At 44.1% G+C, this 24,536-nt stretch overlaps 2 protein-coding genes across 3 annotated transcripts in view; one reads left to right on the top strand and one right to left on the bottom strand.

The window, feature by feature from the left end:
• The window catches only part of LOC149343103 (tetratricopeptide repeat protein 37), a 55,586-nt gene extending 54,789 nt beyond the window's left edge, over positions 1-797 (top strand). Inside the window, exon 40 of the mRNA XM_089545619.1 lies at positions 636-797. Coding sequence (XP_089401745.1) covers positions 636-740 — 105 coding nt within the window. The 3' untranslated portion in view covers positions 741-797. The remainder of the gene's footprint in view (positions 1-635) is intronic.
• LOC149343102 (FERM domain-containing protein 5-like) lies at positions 703-23,667 on the bottom strand. 2 transcript variants are annotated; one of them, XM_089545617.1, is made up of 14 exons: positions 23,129-23,667; positions 22,184-22,288; positions 22,038-22,080; positions 19,878-19,956; positions 17,996-18,093; positions 15,947-16,070; positions 14,265-14,352; positions 13,535-13,623; positions 9,273-9,336; positions 9,187-9,201; positions 6,846-6,934; positions 5,206-5,283; positions 4,297-4,478; positions 703-2,432 (listed from the first exon to the last, which is right to left on the bottom strand). In XM_089545617.1, the coding sequence occupies exons 1-14, from the start codon at positions 23,222-23,224 to the stop codon at positions 1,888-1,890; spliced, it is 1,695 nt and encodes a 564-aa protein (XP_089401743.1). In that variant the 5' UTR covers positions 23,225-23,667; the 3' UTR covers positions 703-1,887. The 2 variants fall into 2 exon arrangements, with proteins under 2 accessions (XP_089401743.1, XP_089401744.1); XM_089545618.1 differs by lacking the exon at positions 9,187-9,201 and having other exon boundaries at positions 23,129-23,666.
• Between the last annotated feature and the right edge of the window lie 869 nt (positions 23,668-24,536).

Here is a 24,536-nt window from a genome sequence, read left to right as displayed (position 1 = left end):
TCTGGCCGGGTGGCGTGTTCGCCAAATGCAGCTGGTACAGCCAGCGATGACAGCGCCGCCCACCGGCAGGTAGCAGCCACCATTAAGGCTGGTTATAAATATTCATTCACAACGACGGCTTGACATCGCCGCTATGGCGCAGTGGATTAGAGGCACGTGTTGCGTATGGAAGGTCGGCCGTTCGACTCCGCTCTCTTTACTGTAATTTTATTGTTTTTTACTTCATTTCTTAATTTTCTTCCCTTTTAGGTCGCAAATCGTGATGCTTAGTGGCACATAACGCCGTTTAAGATTTTCAAAACATTTTCTGCATATTTTTACACAGATTATTCACAGCGCTGGAATATCAGTTTTGAATTTAAACTAAACATTACATGGTTAGTAACAATAGGTTGGTATAGACTTTTAAGCATTATTTAGGGAATAATTATCCCTTTTAGGTAAGCCGTTGTGACAATCTTCAGTCACCGTGATCAATTCACCGTGGTTTCAAGCCTTGTGGCTGTACAGACTGCAGTTGGCAAATACGCGGCCGGGTCGGTGAGATTTGCTCTTATGCGTGATTTTCCTAATAAGTACTTGAAGTAAAGGAGAATGAGGAACCAGTTCACATACCATGCCTCTTTTTCTTTCAGAAACTCGTTGAAATGGAGCAGTTGGACCTGCAGTCGTTAAACTTGAGTGAAGAAAGCAAGGCACAGATGATCTCAATGGGCGTTTTATTAATGCCTCACGATTAAAAAAGCATCAATATACAGTCTCTGGCAATAATTTTTTTTTTTTTGCTTCAGCTCACAGCAATGCGTCCCTGCTCATTATTTGCTTGCAGTACATCATCCTGGACACAAACGTGAGTGCACCAGGATCTAATATGTTACAATATTGGTAACAGCCTGCAAGTCACTCTGCGGAAAGAGAAAGGGCAGATAAAGAAGACAATGTCCACCTCCAGCATGCAGTGCAAGGTGCAGGAGTCCTGCGGAGCCTAGCCACCGGTGTTGTCCCATGCCTAGGTTCGTGAGGACGTCGGTGGAGCGCAGTGCTTGCATTGCATAGAGTTTACAAAACTGCGTCGCCAATCGTGCGCTATTTCCTTTGCGAGCATACCTTATTGCGCGGAGGTGCAGTTTCTGCAACAGCTGCGTCGCACAATTCTTGTGAACTACGGCAGAAGGAAGAGGCAAAAAATGAAAAGCTCGGATGTGTGATGTCACACACAGCTATATGCAAGAAATGTCTGAGCAACGACCAGCGGTATGGACACAAAACTTTCTCGTGAAAGAATTGAACACGGCCAAGAACACACGGTACTTTCTTAGCATGGATCACACTCGTTTCCTCTGGAATGTCTACACGAGGGTAATGCGAGCTGCCCACCACAACCTTAGAATCAAAAGTGGCTATCGCCGATAGAAAAATGCAGATGCTGATAAAAAATCTTGTAAAGAGTAAAACTAAGGTGCCTTCTCAGCCTTTTGCTCCACAAATCCTACAACACAACAGATTCAAGCAGGGGAAAAAAAAAAATTTCTGAACACATCTAAAGAAGAAGCAAGATTTTGCGTGTGCAACATACTTTGGTGAACAAAGGAAACTAAATGCTACGAGGCTTTACCACCCTCGACGAACCTTCCCCATAACCGAAACCACAAATTTTTTTTTTTTTTTCCTTTCACTCTTTGCAACAAGCACGCCTGTCTGCACCAAGAAAGCACAAACATAAAATAGTCTTGGAGGAATGTCCATGTATATGTGTGGTGCGAGCACGGCCAGATTTTGCTGCGAGGCTTTCTCCATTACTGGGCAGTCGCAAAACTTCTGCCAATCCGCTTTTCACATGGGGGTTCTTTTTGTGATATATCACCATTCACCGGGTCACCAGGAGTCTCAGTGCGGGCCGAAGAGGGCACTGATCCAAGTGCCTATTGCATCCCTGGTGGGTTCGTAGTACTGCTTTCGAAGCAAGACCAGCTCGGGCAGCCTCTGCATGTCGGCAAGGGGGGCCCAGTCCCACTCCATCAGAATTATCAGCAGAAAGAGAAGCAGCAGCAGCGGCAAAACAAGCCACGCCACGAGCACAACTCGTGGCGACGGCTGCGGTGTCACAAAGGCTGGTTCCTGGCTTTCACGTTCGGGCTCGTAGTCCGGTGTTGGCTGTGGGTCGAATGCCATGTCTGAAGTGGGTGTGTCGGGTGTGTTGCCATCTTCGTCATCCACTACAGGTGTGTTTCGTGTTGGTGTCAGGTCAACGTGGAGGTCGTGATTTGGAGGTCGCAGCACAGTGGTACCGTTCTCTTCGCCCGACTCGCCAGAGTCGAGGAGCTCAAGTGGTGTACCCAACCGCTTTGGCTGTTCGTCGATGGGAAAGCCATCACCGGACTCCATAGCTGCGGGAGGCTGCTGTGTTTGCTGTTGGTTTGTCACCGGCCCAACTGAAATAAAGCGATCACAGTGCATGCAGAGAAAATGAGCATGAAATAATAGACCATGTAATTTTCAGGTGTTAACTCAGTGGGTGACCTTGGAATGCTTCTTTAGCTTTGTGCCCTTCTGGGTTCCAATGTTCCTCTTGATATCAGCTATAACCGGATACAACCCAGAATCAAAGTGGCAAAGTTCCCCTAAAACGAGGCACTTCAGCCAATGGCGTTGGCCTGTTGTCATGATGCTGCAGTCAATAGCCTCGCAGCTGCTAGCGTGCACCTGCTAGTGGCTGCGACAGGTGCAAGGCGGGTTGATCATGACACCATAACTTAAGGGTGATGCCCTAAACTGTTTGGAGGGCTTCCTTCCACAGAAATATGCCATTTCATTCTCGAGTTGTAGCTGACAACAGTGCAAGCAGAACAGTAACAATGCACATGGGTGAAAGAATAGATCTCTCCCAGCCTACAACACTGGCGCATGTGGGGCTGGTCTGGATGGCATAACATGTAGCTTCCGACAGTGTGATGCAACAGGTGCCATGCATACCAAGGCTGCTCTAATCGGAGAAAATTAGCAGCGGGGGAATGAAAGTACAAAACCAGTTAAGAGGCAAAAGTGGCCGATTTTGTCCTTTGGAGCATGTCCCTTTGATGTCGTGTTGTTTATAAGAGCGAGAGGTCTACTGTAAAGAATATTCACAACTACCTTTTCCAATTCTTCAGCTGCTGTTGTTGCACTGTGTCCATTTTAAGCGAAATGGCAATAAAGCAACAGCTAATGGTTAATGCATTACAGACGTGAAATTAGCAAAAAAAATTAGCGACAATTACGCTTATGGGTAATGTGACTTTTGAGCGCACCTGCCGCGGTACTTTAACCGTAGACGACCACGTACGGAACACGAGTGCCGAATGCAGGCGGCTCTGGGTTTCGACTTGGGCAGCGCACATAGCGTTTCAACATCGATGAGTGTCGCCTTGGTTGAAAGACCAGTGCACTTTTCTCTATACGCTTCAAGCTGCTGCCATTCCCTCCTTCTCCGCTTTCCTCCATGCGCTCTCTTTGCTATCACCACAGTCAGAGAGAGACAGTGGCACTCGGCGCAAGCCCTACAGTTGCCAACCGTCTGATAGTGGCACCATCTCTGGCGAGCGATGCATTACTTATCGGTGACATCATGGCTAGCAAACGACTGCACGTGCCTTTTCTCAAGATTAGGAACCCTTAATGAAAGAGAGGATGTCTAGAAATGGCTGTGGTCCGACTGATTACTGCCCTTTATTTTTCTGAAATAAGGCTTACGGATGACTAACTCAGAATAATTTAGAATTCTTAAGCAGCTGAGGTCCGCGAAATGCTAAATTGCAGTTAGCAGTGCATTGCACTGCACATGAGCGCAATGGAACAGGTGCAAGTAAATGCCACATTTTATTATGCTCCCGAAAGAATGAATGAAATGCTTTTTCCAAGTGCGCAACTCTCAATCGAAATATGGCAAATAAGTAATTCAATGCAAGAAAGTGCTTAAATTTTGTCCTAGAGTTCCCATGAAGTAGACTTCTAAGCAGCTGCCGGTGAGAACAGGTGAAACGTGAACAGTCAAGGGAACATGCCACGGCAAATTCCCATTTTCTGTGTATTTTGCACAAGTGAAAGTAAGGCTGCGCGTACCTTGGAAGATCACCCAGAACGGCCCGGCCTGTCGTCAAGTTTTGGCTTACCCACTATTTAGCAACATGCATAAAAAAAAAAAAACGTGCGCGACAATAGGATGAAATTCCAAAGTAAACCCAGCTGCTGTGCACTTCCACAATAATTTCTATAATAGCAATGAAATACGAACCGTGCTTACTGGAAGGCACGACCTACCAGAGTCTCGCAACGGTGAATCCTCATTGAGCAGCCTGGATGGTGAGAGTGGAGGTGCCATTGTAGTTGATGCAGCAGTTTTCTGCCGAAATGACGGTGGCCGCGTTAATGTCCTTTGGAACTGGGGCGGGTCTCTTCGGATGTTCTTCATGTCATCCATAACTTCTCGCTCCACTCGGCCGCTGCAGCAACAAAAGAGTTTCAAAATGTTGGTGGCACTTGGGGCTATCCAGTAGGCAAGTCACTAATTTGGAATCATTGTGATTTTTGGTGTTCACGATGCCTAGCTTATCTGGCACGAAATACGCGAAAACATTCAAGTGAGTCGGCGCTTTTCTGCTGTTTTGTTTTGAAATCTGCTGAGAGGTGGCAGCATTCGCATGAATGGAGCTTGGAAGGCTGGGCCTCGCACGCATCATCGCACAGGGATTTTGACATCAGATCAAGGCACAGCCATAGCATAGGTGCCTTGCACGCGTCTACTCTCTTTACATTGGATTACCTCAGTCGTTAACGCAAGGGTCCAGGAAGGTAAAGCTAGTCTGCACTGCTCGAACATTAGTGACCCTTTGTTTTTGCAGACTGCTTCAGCTGCCAACAAACATTGTGTCTGAAATTCACAATACTCAAGGTCTGAGTCCATTAGAGAGGGCAAAAAATAATTCTTAGCAGTGCAGCCTGACAACAGCCAGCTCACTGGATGATAACAAAGGTGACAGTGGCTTAGGCAGTCCTATTTTTGAAGCTTGTTGGCAGTCCCACACAAAACAGAAAATACAGCAGCAGGGACAACAGTGAAACACCATAAAGGGAGCTAGCCTTATAAATGATAACAGGCACAATGAAATACTAAAGAAAATAACAACAAAAATAACAAAAAAAAGAGACTAATGTTGAGTTTAAGCTCACCTGTACCGCAGCCGAGAACCTCGCGAGAAGAATCCGCCCCCAGTGGTCACAGATGGTACCTCGCTTGATGAAGGCATACTAGAAGGAGGGAGTAAGAGGTGTTGTTAGCAGACAGCACCCTGGTGCTAGTTCGTCCCATTCTTCTACTCTTCCCTTCAATTTAATTTACTAACTAACAATGCTGTTAACCCTTTGAGGGTCGAATTATTTTGAAGAAAACTTTCCCAGGTGGTCAAATTACTTTATTGCGGATCTTGAATCTACAAAATGTATATAATCGAGAATAAATAGTAAAAAAAATTAGGAACAGTACTTTGGTGACAGCATCACTCACAACTGGAAAATGTTCAATAGAATAGAATAGCAACGGTGATAAGCAAGCTAAGAGCAGCACCAATAAAGATAGAAATCAACTTTCGCCGCCTCTGCAAAACAGTGCCCACAAAGAGAAAACACGTTTCGCACGACTCCGTTGCGATCCCGCGGCGGAATCGAAACAGCGTAGGCGCGTTGCCACAGAGGGCGAGAATACCTCACGAGCAACGGTGATAAGCAAGCTAAGAGCAGCGCCAATAAATATAGAAATCAACTTCGGCAGCCCCTGCAAGATAGTGCTGACAAAAAGAAAACTCAAATTTCGCGCGACTCCGTTGCGATCACGCGGCGAAACCAAAACTACAAAAGGGGTGTTGCCGCAGTCTGTGCCGCCGCACTAAAGCTAGACATAAGTTCTGCTTATCTCCGTAAGAAGGCAGCACAAAATTCAAACACTTCTTGTAAGTCCTAAGAGGTGGCAGCACCCCCCAGTGAGCACGCATTGTTCTTTTGGTGCAAAATTTCAAACGGAAGATCGAAACCGTACCCGTACGGCAAAGACCTTGCGGGACAGAAAACCGCCGCCGTACATATACGGCAAAAACCTTCAAAGGGTTAATGTTCTGTCGTTTATGTTGCGACCCACTGACTAACAGCTGCATTGCCGGTTCATGTGTAAACGCATTTCAAGACAGAACAAGGCATCCAACTAAGGTGAGCAATTGCCACTCCGATCAGGAGCCCTCAGAGAATATGATATGAGACATCATCCCGGGGAATGCTCAATTCCCTCATATTTTCCAGGAGTGTCTCACGCTCAGCACATAAACACAGGAATGCTAAAACAGAATGGTTCCCATCACACATAACACATCACAGTGTATGCACGTAGGCAAGGTGGCGCAGTGGACCTTGAGCATCCATACTGGCATATAGGCAGAGTTCATGTCCAGCTGATACAAGAGAGCAGCTCTCATGGCAGAGAATGTAAAGGTCATGCAAATACAGTCAAACACTACCTGAAACATGGGAAGAAGGAACTGCAGCACCTGTGGAGTCTCCTATGTTACCTCCTAGTATTGTTTGTCCGTATCTGCATTGTTTTTTACATTGTTTGAAAATACGAAGGTCAATGCTCAACAAGTTGGTGATAGCTAAAATGCAGGTTTAGAAAAAGTAATGGGTTTGGATTTGGGATTAGAGAATGTATCATCTGGTTTTGCACACGCTGAAAGATGAGAGATGAAAACACTATGTAATTCTACCCCAAGCAAAGTACATGCACGTCAATAAATGCAGTGTACATTTTTTGCCCAGCAACTTACGTGAAAAAATAGCACTGTTCAACAGCACACTTCCACAAGTGGTGACAGGCAGACTGAGTAGGACACTTGAAGCCCATCAGATGCTTCTTCTACATGCAAAGAAAACCATGCAAAGCATAGCTATATTAGTATTGCCCACATTCTGAGAAAAAAAAAAACTCTACTCCCAGACCGCTACATAAATCAAGCATCAAGTCAGAAATCTTCATTTGATATTTCACACTTCTGTGATTATTTCTGCCTGTGGCTAGTCTAAAAAAGGAAGAAGAAGAACCTAAATGGTAGTTCCTAGTGAAGGTAAATTTTTTCTTCACACAACAGCAGGTTTTGATCTAAGCAATAAACACACACTTGAACAAATTGCACAAATATGTTTCCAAGGCAACGGTGCAGCTCAGTTCGTATTTTATGCCAATGATTTCCAAAAGTACACTGGCCACTGTCTGTACTCAAGGCAGGAGCCAGGACCTCTGTCCCATGTCAATACAACGCAGCCCTTCCCATTGATTGCCTTTGCAGAGCTTTGCGATTCCATGGAAATCCACCGGAAAGCATCCTGCATGGCTTGCCGGCTTATACACCTGCCTTCTGGGCTCTAAGCAGCCAGTGTATGCAAAAGATTGGAAGGGGGACAGAACTGCAAGCATGATGAGGAGAAAAATGACCGCAACCCCCTTCATGCCACCTGAACTTGCTTAAGGGGACCACAAACTCAACTTCTGAGACTCGTGCACCTTGCAATCACTTCCCTGCTTGATCATCAGGGACAGCTTTTTTTTTTAATATAGCTGCAAACTTCGCGAGTGAATGAGTTTGCATGCTAAGCCAGGCAGTCAAACTTGCAATGTCAAGTGCAACACCAAAAAACCAGCCACATTTTATGACACCACTGCAGCCTTTTTTGCCAATTTGGAACTTTTCTCATGTCATGTAAAAAAAAAACTAACAGAGAACACAAAGTGCCTCATTTAATTATGCTCCAAGTCCTATTTCTTAAAAAAATTCACACAGTGCAGCTAATGAACTCGCTACCACCATCATCACTTGTAGTGTGGAAAAGCAAACCATGAGCCACCTCTGGTACTTGACGTCAATGCTGTTTTTTATTTTAGACAAGCAATTATTGGCAAAATCTACAGATTTAACATCCCTGAAAGGTAATCAGTTCACCTAAACTCACTATATATTCCATCTCCAATTTCATACCCTTATTCCGTTATCCAATACACCTACCCCACTTCCCCGAGCAATGGCTTCAGACCTCCATTCTCTTAAAATGAACAATTCATATTAGCGTTTATAGTCTCTCAATAAAGGTGCAGATTTGGGAAGGGCGTTGCCAGGACATTTGACCAGCACTAATAAAGTACTAAAGTTGCACGTGTGTCTCTGCTCAGGTACCAATCTGCAGTGACACGAAGCAAGCATGGCGGTGCTAGAAAGTGATGGTTGGTTGGTTTATGGGGTTTAACGTCCCAAAGCGACTAAGGCTATGAGAGACGCCGTAGTGGAGGGCTCCGGAAATTTCGACCACCTGGGGCTCTTTAACGTGCACTGACATCGCACAGTACACGGGCCTCTAGAATTTCTCCTCCAAAGAAATTCAGCCACCGCGACCGGGATCGAACCCGCGTCTTTCGGGCCAGCAGCCGAGCACCATAGCCACTGAGCCACCCGCATCCATAAACAATCTGCTGAAACCATGCACCTAGGTTGAACAAAGGTGCAACAATCACTCTTAGTCTTGGTAGTTGCTCTGTGCAATTTAACTCAATCTCTGTGCTGCAGTTCGCTGAGCTCTACTCGATTAATGCCCGAAGTCAAGCCTCTCTTACTCAGCGGCTATGTCAGCATGATGCATGCGAAAAGTTCCACAGGGAAGCCATTTTTGCATGCAATGTGTTTGGTTTGCAGTGAAATCACCAAGCCAATAATACAGGGTACTGCAACCAACCTGGATCTGCCAAGCTGGGGCGACAATATAAAGCAGGTTAGAATAAATTGCAGGCACAGCATCCAACATGCAAGCAGCTTGAAGGTGAGGGAACTTGCCATTTGTAAAGCGAGCACTTTCTCTTTGAACTGTTTCCCCTATTTTGTCACAGTAACTGAATAACACCAGAAAGTGACCTAATGCATACCACAGCACAAACATGTCACAAGAAAAGGCTAGCAAACACAGCCAGCAGAGAAGACAAGCGAAGCACACTTGCTTTTTACACCCTAAGCTGCACTGCCTACTCGTGAGTTGTCACAAGTCAGCAAAACATGCAACAGCGATTGGGTAGTAACAAGCCAGTGCCAACATGCCGCAGTGCCCATTGTGTACGGATGAACTCACCTTTGCTTTGACGTCCTAGAAGCACAACGAAAACACACGGACAGACATTAGGCAGGACAAGACAGCACAACCCGGGACAAATTTACCTCGGGAAACATCAGGTGAATGATGAACATCTTCCCTTCATAGTTGATTTTCTGGATGTCAGGCCTAGAAAAACAGATGAGACAAATGAGTGAGACTGCTGCCCAAGAGACTCTGGTCCCACAGCCGCACACAAGGAGTATGTCCTGAGCAGGACCACACCATAAGAAGCTATGCATTGTGCCAAGATGAGTATCAATTGACTGTTGCTGGAGGTCACCATGCCTACGTAGGAGTATCATTATCTAGGCATTAACCCTGTCTACATAATTAGCCTGAAGTGACTATTAACAATAAAGAGTTAAATGTTAAGGTTGCAATCAAAAATGAAATATCTGACCATGCAATTCTGCATTTAACCCTTATTATTCACAAAGTTCCTCTGTCTTTCCTTTCTGTTCTCTGAAAGAAATATGTGAAAGGCTAGTGGACTAGGGACGCTGTAGTCACTAGAGATTGATAGCAGCTACACACACTAGGGCACGCCAAAGCAATGGCCAATAGAAGGTGCTGCAAGCTTGAGAGTTAAAAAAAAAAAATGGGAAAAGGGGGGGAGGGGTTGTACAGCAACATATTAAAAGAAAAGATGAAGGAAAGAAAAACAGATGACACATTGGGAATAAAAATCCTGCATTAAACTACCTCTATCGGGACATATTGTGCTGAACAAACACAATTGGGAAGCAGCCTGCATGATAGGATCGAGTACAAAATGAAAACCAGCTAAGAACCAATCTTTTCCATCACAGGAGCAATGTGAAGTGCCTTAGGACAGGGTAAATGCAGTTTGCAACTTGTTCTCACCAAGTGGGTTTCAACTGTGGGCACACCATTGTCATAACATGTAACTTCTGCCCTCTGACTAGCACTGATTTTATTGCCCTTACTACTGTAGTCAACATACACGAGTCAGGCAACCTGCCTTTAGTGATTGCAGAGTCTATGAACACAAACAGCAGGAGCTGTAATGTGAAAAAGTCTACACACTTAATTTCTACCTTCAATCCTGCATATTTCCTCGCCTCATGTGGAAAAGCGTACGCCGAACAGATCGCCAGTTCTTGTATTGCCCATATTTGCTAAATGCTATCTACAGTTCAATAAGATGTTTCTGTGAAATATACAATATATACAATAAGAAATTTCATGTTAATAAGCTTAAGTTGATGCAACACTGTTCTATCTAGAAACCATAAATACACAATGTTTTTTAAAAGAATAGTCTACTAAGCAATATTCATTGATGTCTGCACATCTTAGGCTACACTAAGGATTATAAAGAGCAAAAATGCAAATAGTTTCCAAGAAAGCTGATGTCATAAAAAATCAACAAGGGTTGCAAAAGTAGTTTAGAAAGCTGCTGAACTGGAATGACCACGTAAATGCCATAATATCCAATCCTTCTAGAATAACAGCCATAAAAGGCTTACATCGCCATTTTCTCCTTTGAAAGCACAGAAGGGTGCTCACTGATTGGTGGTTTTTATTGTGCTTTTTGATCTCATTCCTTGACACATCATGACCTTGACAAGATAACCGTCGTTAATCATCTATGCCTGTACCATACGTGATCTTTATAAGGTTGTCAGCGCCAAATAAAGATCGTTTAGTGGAAGTTTAGAGCATGTGTTGTGCCCCTTGAATATTGTGCGCTATGGATCCTCACTTTGAAAACAAATGTCTTGCAAAACAGATCTGCATTCATACTGCCCTATGATTATCGCCAGCTCGTCACATTCAGAATGACAGAACTACCTAATCAGCATACTTTCATCAACGTTGCTACAGCAGCCTCAACTTGAAGAACCAGAATTCTACCCGTGCTTCATACCTGGAACTGACCGACATAACGTTTACAAATCACTTCAGCAGTTTCAAAAATCAAATGCAACACAGATGTCAAATAATAAATGCGGCAATTAAATCCCTCTGCCATACTGAATTTAACTCAGTGTACCAAGGCATCCCACTGTCATGAGTGACCTCCAATATCTAGTAATAAATAGAGTGACTAATCAACAAAATAAAAAAACTCCTACTTACACGAAATGATCTGCAACAACAATGCATTGATATCATGCTTGCACAATGCATGAAATTTTTGCAAGCTTCATTCCTATTTTGGTGATTAACTCAGCATGTGCTTAGCTAGCTGATTAGACGGATGAAAGAAAACTACATGCAAACAGAAATCGGCACCACAAAATACTTTGCAACACAGGCAGGAAAAACTGCAACACAAATGCAATGATTTGTGGCATGTGATGTGAATATTGTTTCTGAGTTGTGACTTCTATTATTAAGTCACAGCTCAGAGAGAGTGATGATACCTTACAATATGCATAGCCAGCGCTCAGCGAACTGTATTTAAAGAGATTAAGAATCCAACTAGGGGCATGTGAACAGTGATAGTAGTTTCCAAACTGAATTGAGTGTGACCAGTATAGCTTTGGTACTGTATCTAATATGAATACCTAGTCTAGCTAACAACTGAATTGACAAATAGAATAGCAAACGAACCAAAACAAATATGAATCGAATATTCGATACGACTGGCATCATGCGAGTAAAAGCAGCGAAGCGCTAGCGGTATGGCTGGGGTCGTCATCATCATCATCAGCCCGACTACTCCCACTGCAGGGCAAAGGCCTCTCCCATGCCTCTCCAATTAACCCTGTCCTTTGCCAGCTATGGCCACTGTATCCCCGCAAACTTCTTAATCTCATCCGCTCACCTAACTTTTTACCACTCTCTGCCACTGTGCGAGCTATTACTCATGCAGTTATTGCTATAGATGTCGAAAGATGCAACAATGATCCCTACTAGGGGGACACAACACAGAAGCAGCATATAAGAAATTTAACTTTTGCGACTGCTGATTAGCAAATGAACTATCCCATCTCTGTAGATAAGATGGGCACGAGCCATGACCTCACATTACAGGCAATGCGGCAGGCGGCAGGATTAGCTAAAACTTGCTGCACCCTGCTACGCCGTCCTATTTTGACACACATTCATAAGAATCATGAATGCTGCCACACAACAGGACTGCATTGCAGTGGTGAACTTTTCCGCCCACGAACAGTGATTGCGGCAGTGTGCCATCCGGTGGCAAGGTTGGGGCTGTTTTTGGAACTGCCACCGAAGAAAACCATCGCGTTACATCATACTGATCATTCAAAAATTATTTGAATACTTGAAAGCATATGCGAACAGTTTAAAATAATTTAAAACATGCACAAGTAAATCGAATAGGAGGATATCTGATTTGCTTTTAGAATATTTTTAATATTCGCACACCCCTAAACCAAACCGTGACCTACAAGCCTTTTGTGGAAAAATTGAAACATCCCTTTCAGAAATGATAAAACCCAAAGATTTATCTTATTAAATATATGTAGCAAGCATGTCAGATAATAATTCTGGCATTGATTATCAACAAGTAGGTAGATAAATATACGAGTACGAAATGACGGTCAAAGTAAGCAAAAAGTGCTTAAAAGTAAGCCACCAATACTGCAAACTAATACCCCTGTCAAGCGGGCAAGTTAAGTGCACTTACGGAGAGTGTACTTCGCTGTAAGTACACTTTTCCGCATTTAAACGACGCAAGTGGAGTGTCACTCGCGGGAAAGTGCACTCCGCTAGGAGTGCGTTCACGGACCACACTTTGCTGGCCGAGTGCGTAGCCTTGACGCCAGCGGTTCCAATGGTACAACATTTATAATGCATAAAAATACCTACAACTTTATTTTACGTGTTATAACACTGTTTTCAGAAAAAAATTCGTTGGTTATAGCTACAAGCGAAGCAACAAAGCAAGTAAACGTGATCAGATGCAACATCGCTGCCCGCCGCCATCTTGTTTGTTGTCGAAATTCTGGATAGTCTTGGGTGGTCTTGGCTTTTCTGCTATTTTCATTTTTTTTTTCATCGTTAAAAACTGTTGAGCCTCGTTTTATTTGCGCTATCACGTTAAGCAATCAAATATTACGAGTCTTTTTTCTTTTCCATCGGCCTGTTCAGAAATTCCGCTCATTTTCTGTCGCAATTATTTTTTTACTGAGTGCACTTTGCTTTCCCGTTTAGCACCGCGTAGCCCAAAGTGCACTCCCCGTAAGCGCACTCCCCGTAAGTGCACTTAACTTGCCCGCTTGACAGGGGTATAAGAAGTAGGGGGCAACCCTTAGTGTGGTGTTTCCCTTATTCAGGAAAAGCAATTCATACTTGAAATTGTCTTAGCTTTTTTTTCTTGCTCGCTTACCACTTGAAGTGATGGGTCTTGCGACTGCCTTGGAAAGTAAGGATGCCTGCATAATTGATGCCCAGGTAGAGCTGATTTCCTTTGTGGTCCTGTAGACAAGACATTCCAGTCTATAGCAACTGCCTTAAAATCCGCAGGAAATCCGCAGCACAGGTATCGTGAATAATGCCAGTAATTCAGCACATCTAGTACAATCAAAATGAAAACTGATAACAGTTCACATAATACAGCTAAAAATTTATGACCTATCTCATCTTGTTGAGCAAACACATATACACGCATTAAATAAATATGCCTCATATCGAAAATCAACACCACACTCAACAATCATGCAAATTTATCATAATATTATCTAAATACCTTTGTCAATACCAAATTTAATGGTAAGGATGGTGAAGGCCTATTGATCTGCCATTAGTAACGGAAATGACAGAGTAAGAAAAAGAATCCTCACTACCTTTAGCAACACAAGGCCATAATGCAAGCAGAAATTTCAAAGCCTTCATTGGCCGGAGGAACCTCATCCCAAATCCACACTGCAGGCTTACATCCTATCCATGGCGGCCTAGTTTTGATGGCAGACAAATGCAGATATACCTGTGCACCGAGATTCCAGCACATGCCAACAAACCCCAAGCGGCCAAATTTGATCCTGAGCCCTCTACTATAGCAGCATGCCTACCCATCAACTAACACCCTTTCACCACAGAAGTGCACAAGACATGAATACCTTGACAGGATGTGGGTCGACACCGTATGTGTCGAGGAGGCAAGCCTTGCGCAGAAAGTTGGCCTCTGCCATGGCTGGCACTTGGCCCCTGAAAGCAAACACGACCAACTGCATCACTTCTTGGAAATGACACGAGTATGAGATGCCCTGAACTGCAGTTTGCTGCATGGTGTCACTGGGCAGTGTCTGGTGAGGAACAGCAGGCAATCACAGTGTAGTGCACTGCATGGTGTGCTGAATAGACACCATGATCTGTAGAGCAGCTCATGGTGTCTATGTAGCACAAAGCAAGGAGGACAGATTAAATCTAATTTACACTTCCCATGAATAGATCCACCCTAAATTTAATCAATGCACATGAAGTTTTTCAGCAATGCTGTACCTGACTGCAGTCCACTGGAGAATATCCTAACATGAAGCGCAGGTACAGTACAGTCTCTTACGTTACATGGCTGTTTCTTCAAACAAATAAGCCTGCATACATCAGTGTAAACTAGGCTGCTCAAGAATACAGAGCACAAAATAGGAAAAAAAAAAAAGAGAATGATGGCATTATTGTGACCCTCGCAGGGGATTGACATCCTATGAGGTTACCTATCTGTGCATCGTTCATGGCATACATAATTGCTAAATCATCTTTTAGCTGATGCTCATGAATGCTTCAGAAGGGTGGAAATACCAAATTTTTCATTGCACACTTTTCCCCTGGAATTATGCAAGTTACCATGGATCACCAAGTTTACACCAAGTAAACATGGATCACCAGAAATCTGCTTGCAGCCAGTAATAATTTATAACTGAACTTCTTTCTCCCATTTAGCTTCAGTTTGAGCAGGTGAATGATGGTAGAGACGTCGCAAGCAGACAAGAGATCATGTAAGGCATACAAAAGCTGCAATATAACTGCTGCCTTATCGTTTTAATTCACTAAAACTCTTACTCAACCATGCTCCAGAAGCCGGAATGACAGCAAGAGAACAAATAGTTACTACACTAGTTTTCTTATGCCTCACAATACCTTGTAGTACCTATTTGTGAGGCCACTACTCCCCATGCTCAACCACTGAAACTGAAATTACATGGAAGGAGAAATTAACATATAAATTATTTACTTGGTGCAGGTGAACTTCACATAGTGACCTATGTTTAGCGATGCCTTGCCCATTATTCCAAAGCAAAAATACTACATAAAAATTGACGTCTCTACCCCTTCAAAACACAAACTCACCACCCCAGTGTGCTGCAGGGAACCGATGTCATTACATTTTAATCTTGCATGGTTTCAAGCGGTGGATATACATTCTCCGGTAATACTGTAAACTGGGCAAGTTAGTAAACAGACATAATGACAACATGGTGCCAACAAACAAGGGCCGAGCCACGACATCTATTTCCACCGATGCACAGTATTTGTCAGAGATGTACAGGCCAAGCAGTTTGCTTCTAAGCCATATGACAGGGTTCTCTAGCACAGTTGGCAGTCCTAAGCTTGGAAAGTTTGAGGACGAGAGCTCCTGCCATCTTCGAGAGATTAGGGACACCGAGAATGCAAAACCAGCCACGCTTCAGAAGCCAAGCAAGCCCCTCGGGCTGTGCATTTTTGACAAGAGGCTGTAGGTGCAACGCAGCGTTTCTTTGCACCGTGCATAAGTGAAGGAGAGGCAAATGCAAACTAAGCCAACCTGAGTTGCTGCTGGTGAATCTCGGCGATCTTTTCCTCAAGACGAGGGGTCTGCTTCAGAAGGAGCTTGAACTCCGAGACGTAGTTGTCCCCATGTTCCTCACTGTCATAGTCTCCAAGTTCAGCTGTGCGCGATAACAAAATAGCATATAGAACAATATATTACAAACATATTATATATTAATATGTTAATTATGACCTATTAAGTGTTACTAACATACTGGACCTTTGTTTAACCTAATTTGCAAGTGTTGCCTGGGACCTGTGCCAAGCTAATCACATTTACTTATTAGAACCAGTTAAAAACTGTGCTGTGTGTTTCATTTTTTTAGATTACCAGTATACATCTATTACTGTTCAAAGTACACACTAACCTCCCCAGCCTTCTATACTGACACAAAGTTGCCTGCCCCTCCCTCGTCCACAGTTTTATCAACAATCCCCTCACAGCCGCTCTTTCACTTTCCCACTGCCACTCCTGCTGCCTTAACCATGACAAGATCTTATATCCACATTCAGCTCATTTGTCGGCCCATCTTTCTTCATTTTTAGTAGAAACATCCAAGGACTGGAACGACCTTCCTGTTGCTGGTGTTATCCATCGTAACTATGACCCCTTCATGTGCTTCATGGAACAACTTATCTATAATTAGAAATGCCCACCTTATAGGCGGATTTATAGGCCACTTCAGGGGGGAAGTCCCATCTGAGCCATGTATTTCTTAGACTATTTTGCCCGAAAAATGGGGTTTGGCATGCTTTTCTTATGTGAAATTTTTCCTTCCCAGGAAGGGGGGGGGGGGGGGGGGGGGGGCTTCGACCCCTCATGTAAAACCCTTCACATGGGCATTCAAGGTAGTGAAAATAAATACATAATACCAGTGACTGCAATACCATTTACTTAAAGAACAATTCAGCCAGAGCAGGGAAAGAAAGCCCCACAAGCCATGACAGTTCCCATGTGAAAATTATTCTGTTGCATGGTTATCCATATGGCACAAAATCAGTTAATACTACACCAGTGAACACAATTTGGAGCCCAGAATACTTTACAAACTTTATCCTGTGAATAAAGATTCAAATCAGGATTGTGATTTTATTCATAGGCAATCCATACAGCTAGCATGCACTGCAGCCCTTTAAGCTATATTCATTCATTAGCATACCTGAGGAGAACAGTAATGTGCACGCGAGTGGTGACTCCCAGTAACAGCTCATCATAACAAATTGGCATGAGGACGACAAGCAATAAATGCTTTCACGAAAACAAATTCGGCAGAGACACTTAAGACTGCTTATGTGTAAGAACGCAGAAGCACTAATGGCTCACTGTTGATTGCACGAGCACACATGCAAAAAAAATCCAGGGACGAAATGGGGTGCCATAGGCAGTCCGCTCCACTGTCTGCACTGTTTCCGGTGGTGCGATGTATGACACCACCCACCCACACATACACAGAGGAGCGTACGACACCTCCAGGAACGCTGTATGACGAATGGTTGTATATCATAATTTTGATGTGAAAGTCAGGGAAGGCATTAAATTTAAGGTGCATATGTCATCGGTTTGAATCCCTGTCGCAAGCTAGCCTCCAACTTTACTAGCACACGCAAGCTATATGCAACAGGAAATCATATGACACCACCTGGAACACTATATGACAAATTCTTGTGTCACAATTCTAATATGAATGTTGTCGGGAAAACTGGCGCCACATGGAGGTTGGCCAGTGGTAAGTATATATAGATGACTGACATGTATATGGATTGTATCAAGTGGTAGTGCTCGGCTTGCTGTGCGCGTCATACGGCCGCTTGATGACGTCACCCTTGCCATCGCTGGGCTTTTTTTGTACTATCTGCGAGTACATACACACACACCACCAGCTTTTCTCGTAATGAGACTAGCAAAGCTTTCACATTAAAAATTTCCTGGTCTTGCAAGATCTTAAATGGACCCAAAATCTATGTGTCAGAAACACAACAAAATCCACGTGCACGATAAGGCTACACATCTTGGTTGAAGCTGAATAGGACATTAGGTACATACACTGAATCACCAAAGCGGCAAGCAAAGCAGAGTCATTTGGAGGGCAATAGAGGCGTCCATGAAGCAGATCTCTTCTCAACTGAAGAAAAATCTGGTACCTGAAAACGAAAGTAAGAAATTATCACAATGTGAGACTGCGGTATGAGAAAATAAAGTATGCGAGATCACTTACAGCCCTTATTTCGCATCACGAAATCTGCACTGTTACTGCTTACATACTGTATTATCTGGTGCATAAGCCGCACCCTCTTGCAAATGGCAGTTTTTCCGAAAAAATTTGCCTGTATGACGCACCAAAGTATAAGACGTATCTATTAATTCGCTAAGTGCTATAAAAGTGTGCATAGTATCCCTTTATTACAAAGTGCGAAAGAATTACATGCTTTCGGTAGCAGCCGTGCGCAGATTATCCTTGCACTCCAACCAACGTGCCTTGTTTTGTTTGCTTCATCGACTGGAGCCCTCTTACGGCTTTGGACCGGTCCTAGCTCATGTTTTTGCTAATGTTGAACTGCCAACCTCCTGTCCGGTTCCCTTTCTTTAGCGCATATTTAATGGTAAGCAACTTCAAATTTGCATCGTATCTCCATCAACTCACAGCCAGTGTCATGCTGAACAAGAACAATGCATGACTTGCATGATGCCAAATCGAAGTGACCATATTAACGCTGAAATCGAAACTTTCAAGAACATAGTTGAGCTGGACACGGCGGCAGCCATGGCAAGATTGTGAGATTCTTTGCATGAGATAATCATTTCAAAAAATAACCATATTTTTTCCTGTTTTACATATCAATTTTATTTTCAAATTTAATTATTGGGTGTGGCAAGAGATGGCGCGCCAGTATATATAGTATTTTTGCCAGTACATAAGTCGAAGCGTTGTATAAAACACAAAAACGAATGACTCGGAAAAAAAAGAAGTCAAATACTACAAAATATGGTACTATGCAGTCAGTTCCACAACTAAGAGCATAGATAGAACACAGATGGAAGGATTTGCAAACAAGAACTGGCGTTAAATTAAACTATTTTGCAAGCAGCTATTACTGCAATAAATGAGAATGGCAAAATACACCACATCGATTATAGGAACATTAATTCTGACATGACCCGCTACGGTGGCTCAGTGGTTACGGCGTTCGGCTGCTGACCCGAAAGACGCGGGTTCGATTCAGGCTGCAGCGACTGAATCTCGATGGAGGCGAAATTCTAGAGGCCTGTGTATTGTGCGATGTGAGCGCACGTTAAGGAACCCCAGGTTGTCGAAATTTCCGGAGCCCTTCACTACGACGATCCCGGCCGCAGCAGCCGAATTTCGATGGAGGCGAAATTCTAGAGGCCTGTGTATTGTGCGATGTCAGCGCACGTTAAGGAACCCCAGGTTGTCGAAATTTCCGGAGCCCTTCACTACGACGATCCCGGCCGCAGCAGCCGAATTTTGATGGAGGCGAAATTCTAGAGGCCTGTGTATTGTGCGATGTCAGCGCACGTTAAGGAACCCCAGGTTGTCGAAATTTCCGGAGCCCTTCACTACGACGATCCCGGCCGCAGCAGCCGAATTTCGATGGAGGCGAAATTCTAGAGGCCTGTGTATTGTGCGATGTCAGCGCACGTTAAGGAACCCCAGGTTGTCGAAATTTCCGGAGCCCTTCACTACGACGATCCCGGCCGCAGCAGCCGAATTTCGATGGAGGCGAAATTCTAGAGGCCTGTGTATTGTGCGATGTCAGCGCACGTTAAGGAACCACAGGTTGTCGAAATTTCCGGAGCCCTTCACTACAGCGTTCCTCATAGCCTGAGTAGCTTCGGGACGTTAAACCCTAATAAACTAAACTAATTCTGACATGAAATTTCAAGCTGCAATTGGTACGACACTCACCTCGTTATTTCTTCCTTGAGCCGGAAGGGGTCTTGAGGATAGAACTTGACACGGAAGCAGAAAACGATGGGATTCATACCTAGCATGCATAAAAATGGACATTAGTTCGTACTCCTTGCAAATATCTCTTTCAGGCACAGCGACCATATTTGTGTAAGCACTTATCACATCTCGCCTGTACAGGGCACAATTTCCACAAATGTGGATGCAAAAAATGAACTAACGCCTGAACAACCTTGTGAAGGAATGATATCGAATCAGGCATGCGATATGAACACAGGAATCTGTTTCAATGATCTACATTTTATAAAAGTTGTTGCACGGCTCAAGTGAGTGTCAATTTTCGCATGCTTTTTTTTGCAAGCATAGACGCTTTAATGTGCCTAAAATGTGTTTATTTTTTTTTTAGATGATAACTTATTGTACCAGGAATAAGTCACAGGGAGTTTGATTGAGACCTTGAAAAGTGTGCGGAGTCATGACATGGACATACGAGGACAAGACAGAATTAGGGAAATTAACTGCCAGAGGAGAATGGATTTTTTTGCGCGCAATCCTGGCATACTCCTTACAAAAATCTGTGTATTTGAATCTTTTCCCTTAACTGGATCCTAGTTCGCACGTGAAGGGGATATGCACGGGTAGCAAGACAAAGCATCCTGACCTTTTTGTACGCAATTTTCCCAACAACACAAGAACTGTGAAGGCACTGTGACTCTAGACCTTTTTCTTTAGGCACATGAACAGTGGCTACCATGCCAATACAACAGTCTTAGGTTACATTATGTGCGAGCTTTTAAAAGACACTAATAATGAAATCATTCAAGGCCACTCAGCATTCCTTTGATTTAAAGCTTAAAATGAAAGAAAATGGAATCTTAAATTTCACTTGAACCATAACTCACAAGATGCAGACCTCAAAAAAACTGCCATGCCTTGTCTATAACCTGAAATCACTAATAAAGCGCCATGCCCCTATTAAAAGCCAGTCTAGAAATCTAGCCCAAACAAATACTACAGTGTTGACAAGTTTTTCAGGTTGTGGTAAATGTTCCTTGTATGTAGCATTTCACTGCTCCCTACTGTATCACATCGTCCACACCAAATATTGCAAAATTGCGGTGTTGTTTCCTGCGTTCCTTTTCACCCCCTGTTCACATCTGCAGAACCCTTTGCTTTTGGATAAAATCCCATTTTTTTCCTGATTTCTTCACTTAGAGGGTTTTGGGAAAGTTGGGTTAGACCAGATTTCCACCAAAAACCGTCCTTCCGAAATGCTCTCTGCAATTAAAGAAAAACCGAGGTATCCCACAGAACTTGAAAGTACGCTCAAGACACTTCATAAAGGTCTCCACAGCTAATTTTTGGCAACATAATTCATGTCAACCTCTTTTGACTCATATTTGATCCTGGTGATTCAAAGCATAGCTTCACTTCAGGATGGGGTTGAACGAAGCCCTCAAAACCCAGAACAGAGATTAGCATCAATGTGTAAAATGTTCCTTATCACTAGGATACTCCACTCTAAAGGCTAGTGCATGTCAAATAGCAGCTGTGACATTGAGTGGTTGTACCTGCAGTCAGAGTCTGAGTGCAACAAACTGACAGATCTAGAATGGGTACGGAAACGCTTTCAAGTGTAGATGGTTAGGAAATAAAAGACACATCACTGGGAAAAAGAAATATATGTGGCTTTTACGGCTTACTCATGAAGTTATGCTATTTCTACCCAATTTCGGGTTCCGCACATAGTGTCTAATTTTACCCCCTCCTCCCTTCCCCCCCTAAAAACCACTCCCTTAATTCTGATATATACCAAGCCAAAAACAATGGGCCTTATATAAGGGTAACATGGTTCCACGACATGGAATTAAATTGCTAGCATGTGTGAACAATGTCGCAAAACAACATGAAGGTGCTAATCTACAACATGTAATCACTATGACTTAAACCCACTCTGAATTACATCAAAAATGTCTCAATCTCCGCTTGTCATAAGTGCACCCAGGAGTGCGTCCTGTGGAAATAACTGTAAATAAATTTTGGCTTTAGCCATAAGTTCTTCAGTCCTGAATAAAAATAACTCCCTGACAATTCATAATGGATGGCATTTAAAAGAAACCTAGTACAGTAACATGACACGAAGACGTGAAAGCTCACCTTTCACCTGCTTTATCACCGGTTTTGTGAGATCCAGCCAGTGCTGTGAATGAATAGTGAAGTAAAATGGACTTAAGATATGAACTCATGTTTAGCTTAAATATGAGATATTAACTCATGCGAAGACAGCTTTATGATATACACACCCGCTGCTTGTGACTATCGACATATCTGAGGCCAAAGTAGTCCTTCTCCAAAAGGTTCAGGGCATTGCACACATAGTCAAGTATGTATTGGCCTTTGCAGAGATGCTGCAAAATAATAAACGAAATTTCAATTCCAAATGCCAAGGTTTATTCACTGCGCATTCGAAAAGGAAAAAAAAATATGTATATCTTGTAACGCATTGCTCCGACAGCGGCAAGAAAAATGTATTCGATTGTATGTGCACGAAAAAAAGAAAAAGAAAAAAGTTAGTCGCATTCCGTAACAACAGCAGTGCAAGAAGCCGCGCTCGGCGACCGTGGGAATCTAATTGGCGTTATGACGCTGTTACGTAACAGCGGGAAGCAATGTGCGGTAAGTATGAGCAGGAAACAAGTTTCGGAGCCTTCACGGCCACGCATAAGGATTTGTTCACGGTCAAGAGTTTTAAAACGGTTCTGAACGCCAGAGAGGACGTGTTGGCGGCGTTTCTAATGCAGCCTCAAACGACTCCAGACGTTCGCTATCTTATCCTCAGCAGAGCGCAAACAGATGATAGCACCCAAACATTCATCGATCAAAACAACCGCACAGGACCGGAGTATCCCTGCAGAAAAATAAAGCACAGAAAAACGTTCTTAGACTCAGGTTTTTCAAGTCCAGACTGTGAGGAGTTGGCCCGAGTAGGGAAAACTCGATGACGAAGAAAATCGTTATTCCGAAACATCTGAGGAGGCTACGAAAGGAAAACATGAAACTAAAGTGCAAACACCTGCCACACACGCTATACCACAGAAATTTACACGGGGCCTTTCAAGCAATCAGCGTTTCGGAGAAATGCCTACTCGTGAACCGCTTTCTACGCGCTCAGCCCACGCGGACGTGGTGGGCTGGGTCGTAGTCGTAAAACTTGGCTCAGAAACCGCGAGGTTCTCTCCGACTCTCACCTGAAAATCACACTGCAACACTTCGCTGTCGTCCAGCAGGCGTATGGTGCACTTGTACTCGGTATTGACGTCCTTCTTGCTCCCCAGTTTGAACATTGTGGCTCGCGGGGGTTGGCTCTGGGAGCCGAGGTTCCGACACAGGTGCTAGTCCCACAGTCGACGGCACTTGACGCTGTCTCCAGGAGCCAAACAACCTGCCATCAACATTTCTATCCTCGCACCAGACGCCAACAGCAGCAGCCGAGCAGCGGGGAAAGAGCGTAGCATGATGCAAACCTCCTCGCCACGCGAACGGCGAGCGTGCTGCTGTAAACCGCGGTCACCGCCGCAGCAAGCATCACGACGCCGGGCCCCCTAACCTCGGCGGACAGGCCCTGGCAATGGTCAGCGCCACGCACTGCTGAACACTGGACGGCGGCTACGCAGTCAAACAATGCCGGGGTCAAGGAACTGCATCGACAGGCTAGAAACAGCCCATCGTCGCGATCGCTCCCGATGCTCGCGAACTCGGTACCAACGCACACCCGCAGCAACGCTGTTAGAAGGTTATTCGTTTTTCGCTCAAAAATGCGTTTTCACATCAGAGCACTGGTGGCGCTGTTTACCTACTCATAAAAGGACACCATGAAGGACACGAATTTGTTATTAGCAAAAAAACACCTTGTTTTTCTTAATAAGTGACATGTTTATATGCAGTAAAATATAATATAGCTTACATATAAGAAAGTAAGAGAGCGAACTACTTTTTGTAGTTTTATAGTCAATTAAAGTATTCTAGCATTACGTTAGTAAACCTGGCGGAGAATTGCTGAACTAAAACGTGGTGACGCGAGCTGCCCTTTATGGCGAACTGCCTTCAAATAAGGTTGGTCTGATCCGTGCTCTTGTAGTTCTCGTTTCCGACGTCGCGACGCGTAGTGACGCGCTATTCCGCGCGTGGTCGCTTGTCTCTGGTTGGTCGCCGTCGTGCCAGCGACGATATTCCGACAGCCATCGATTCGTCTGCGTTATTAATTTGTCTTGATTGCACCCTCATCCTTGGCTTCCCGATCACGTGCGGAACGAGAGGCGGAAGTGAGAGCGTTGTTGCTGCAGCAGCAGCGTGGGACACTGCTCGTACGCAACAGAGTACGTTGCCTAATTGCAAGCTCGACCCGCTCTGTGTGGTCCATCGATTTTTTTTCGCCCAGTGTCAGCTGGCGCCCGCGAGCAGGCGCGGGATTCGTCGGCGACCATGAAAACATAATGGGAGCGTAAAACTCGACGCGCTGCTAGGTTCCGCTGGCAGCGTTGCAGCACGTTGCGCTGCTGTGAATTTTCTGAAACATTTGATTTTTTTTTTGTCAAGATGCGACCGCTTTTAATGATTAATGGCGACGCTAATTACGCGTAATTGCGGCGGCATTCA

The sequence above is a fragment of the Amblyomma mixtum genome, chromosome 5 (genome assembly GCF_055824585.1).
Source record: "Amblyomma mixtum isolate Tamu chromosome 5, ASM5582458v1, whole genome shotgun sequence".
NCBI lineage: Eukaryota > Metazoa > Arthropoda > Arachnida > Ixodida > Ixodidae > Amblyomma > Amblyomma mixtum.
This window is presented reverse-complemented; position numbering and strand designations above follow the sequence as displayed.

Bases quoted from the DNA above. Each gene is read 5' to 3' on its own strand.
- LOC149343102 (XM_089545617.1), bottom strand. From the start codon at position 23,224: ATGTTCAAACTGGGGAGCAAGAAGGACGTCAATACCGAGTACAAGTGC. The intron at 13,624-14,264 runs GTATTCATGTCT...TCTTGTCTACAG, and splicing joins TCGACCCACATCCTGTCAAG to GACCACAAAGGAAATCAGCT. The intron at 4,479-5,205 runs GTGAGCTTAAAC...TTGTTGCTGCAG, and splicing joins GGTTCTCGGCTGCGGTACAG to CGGCCGAGTGGAGCGAGAAG.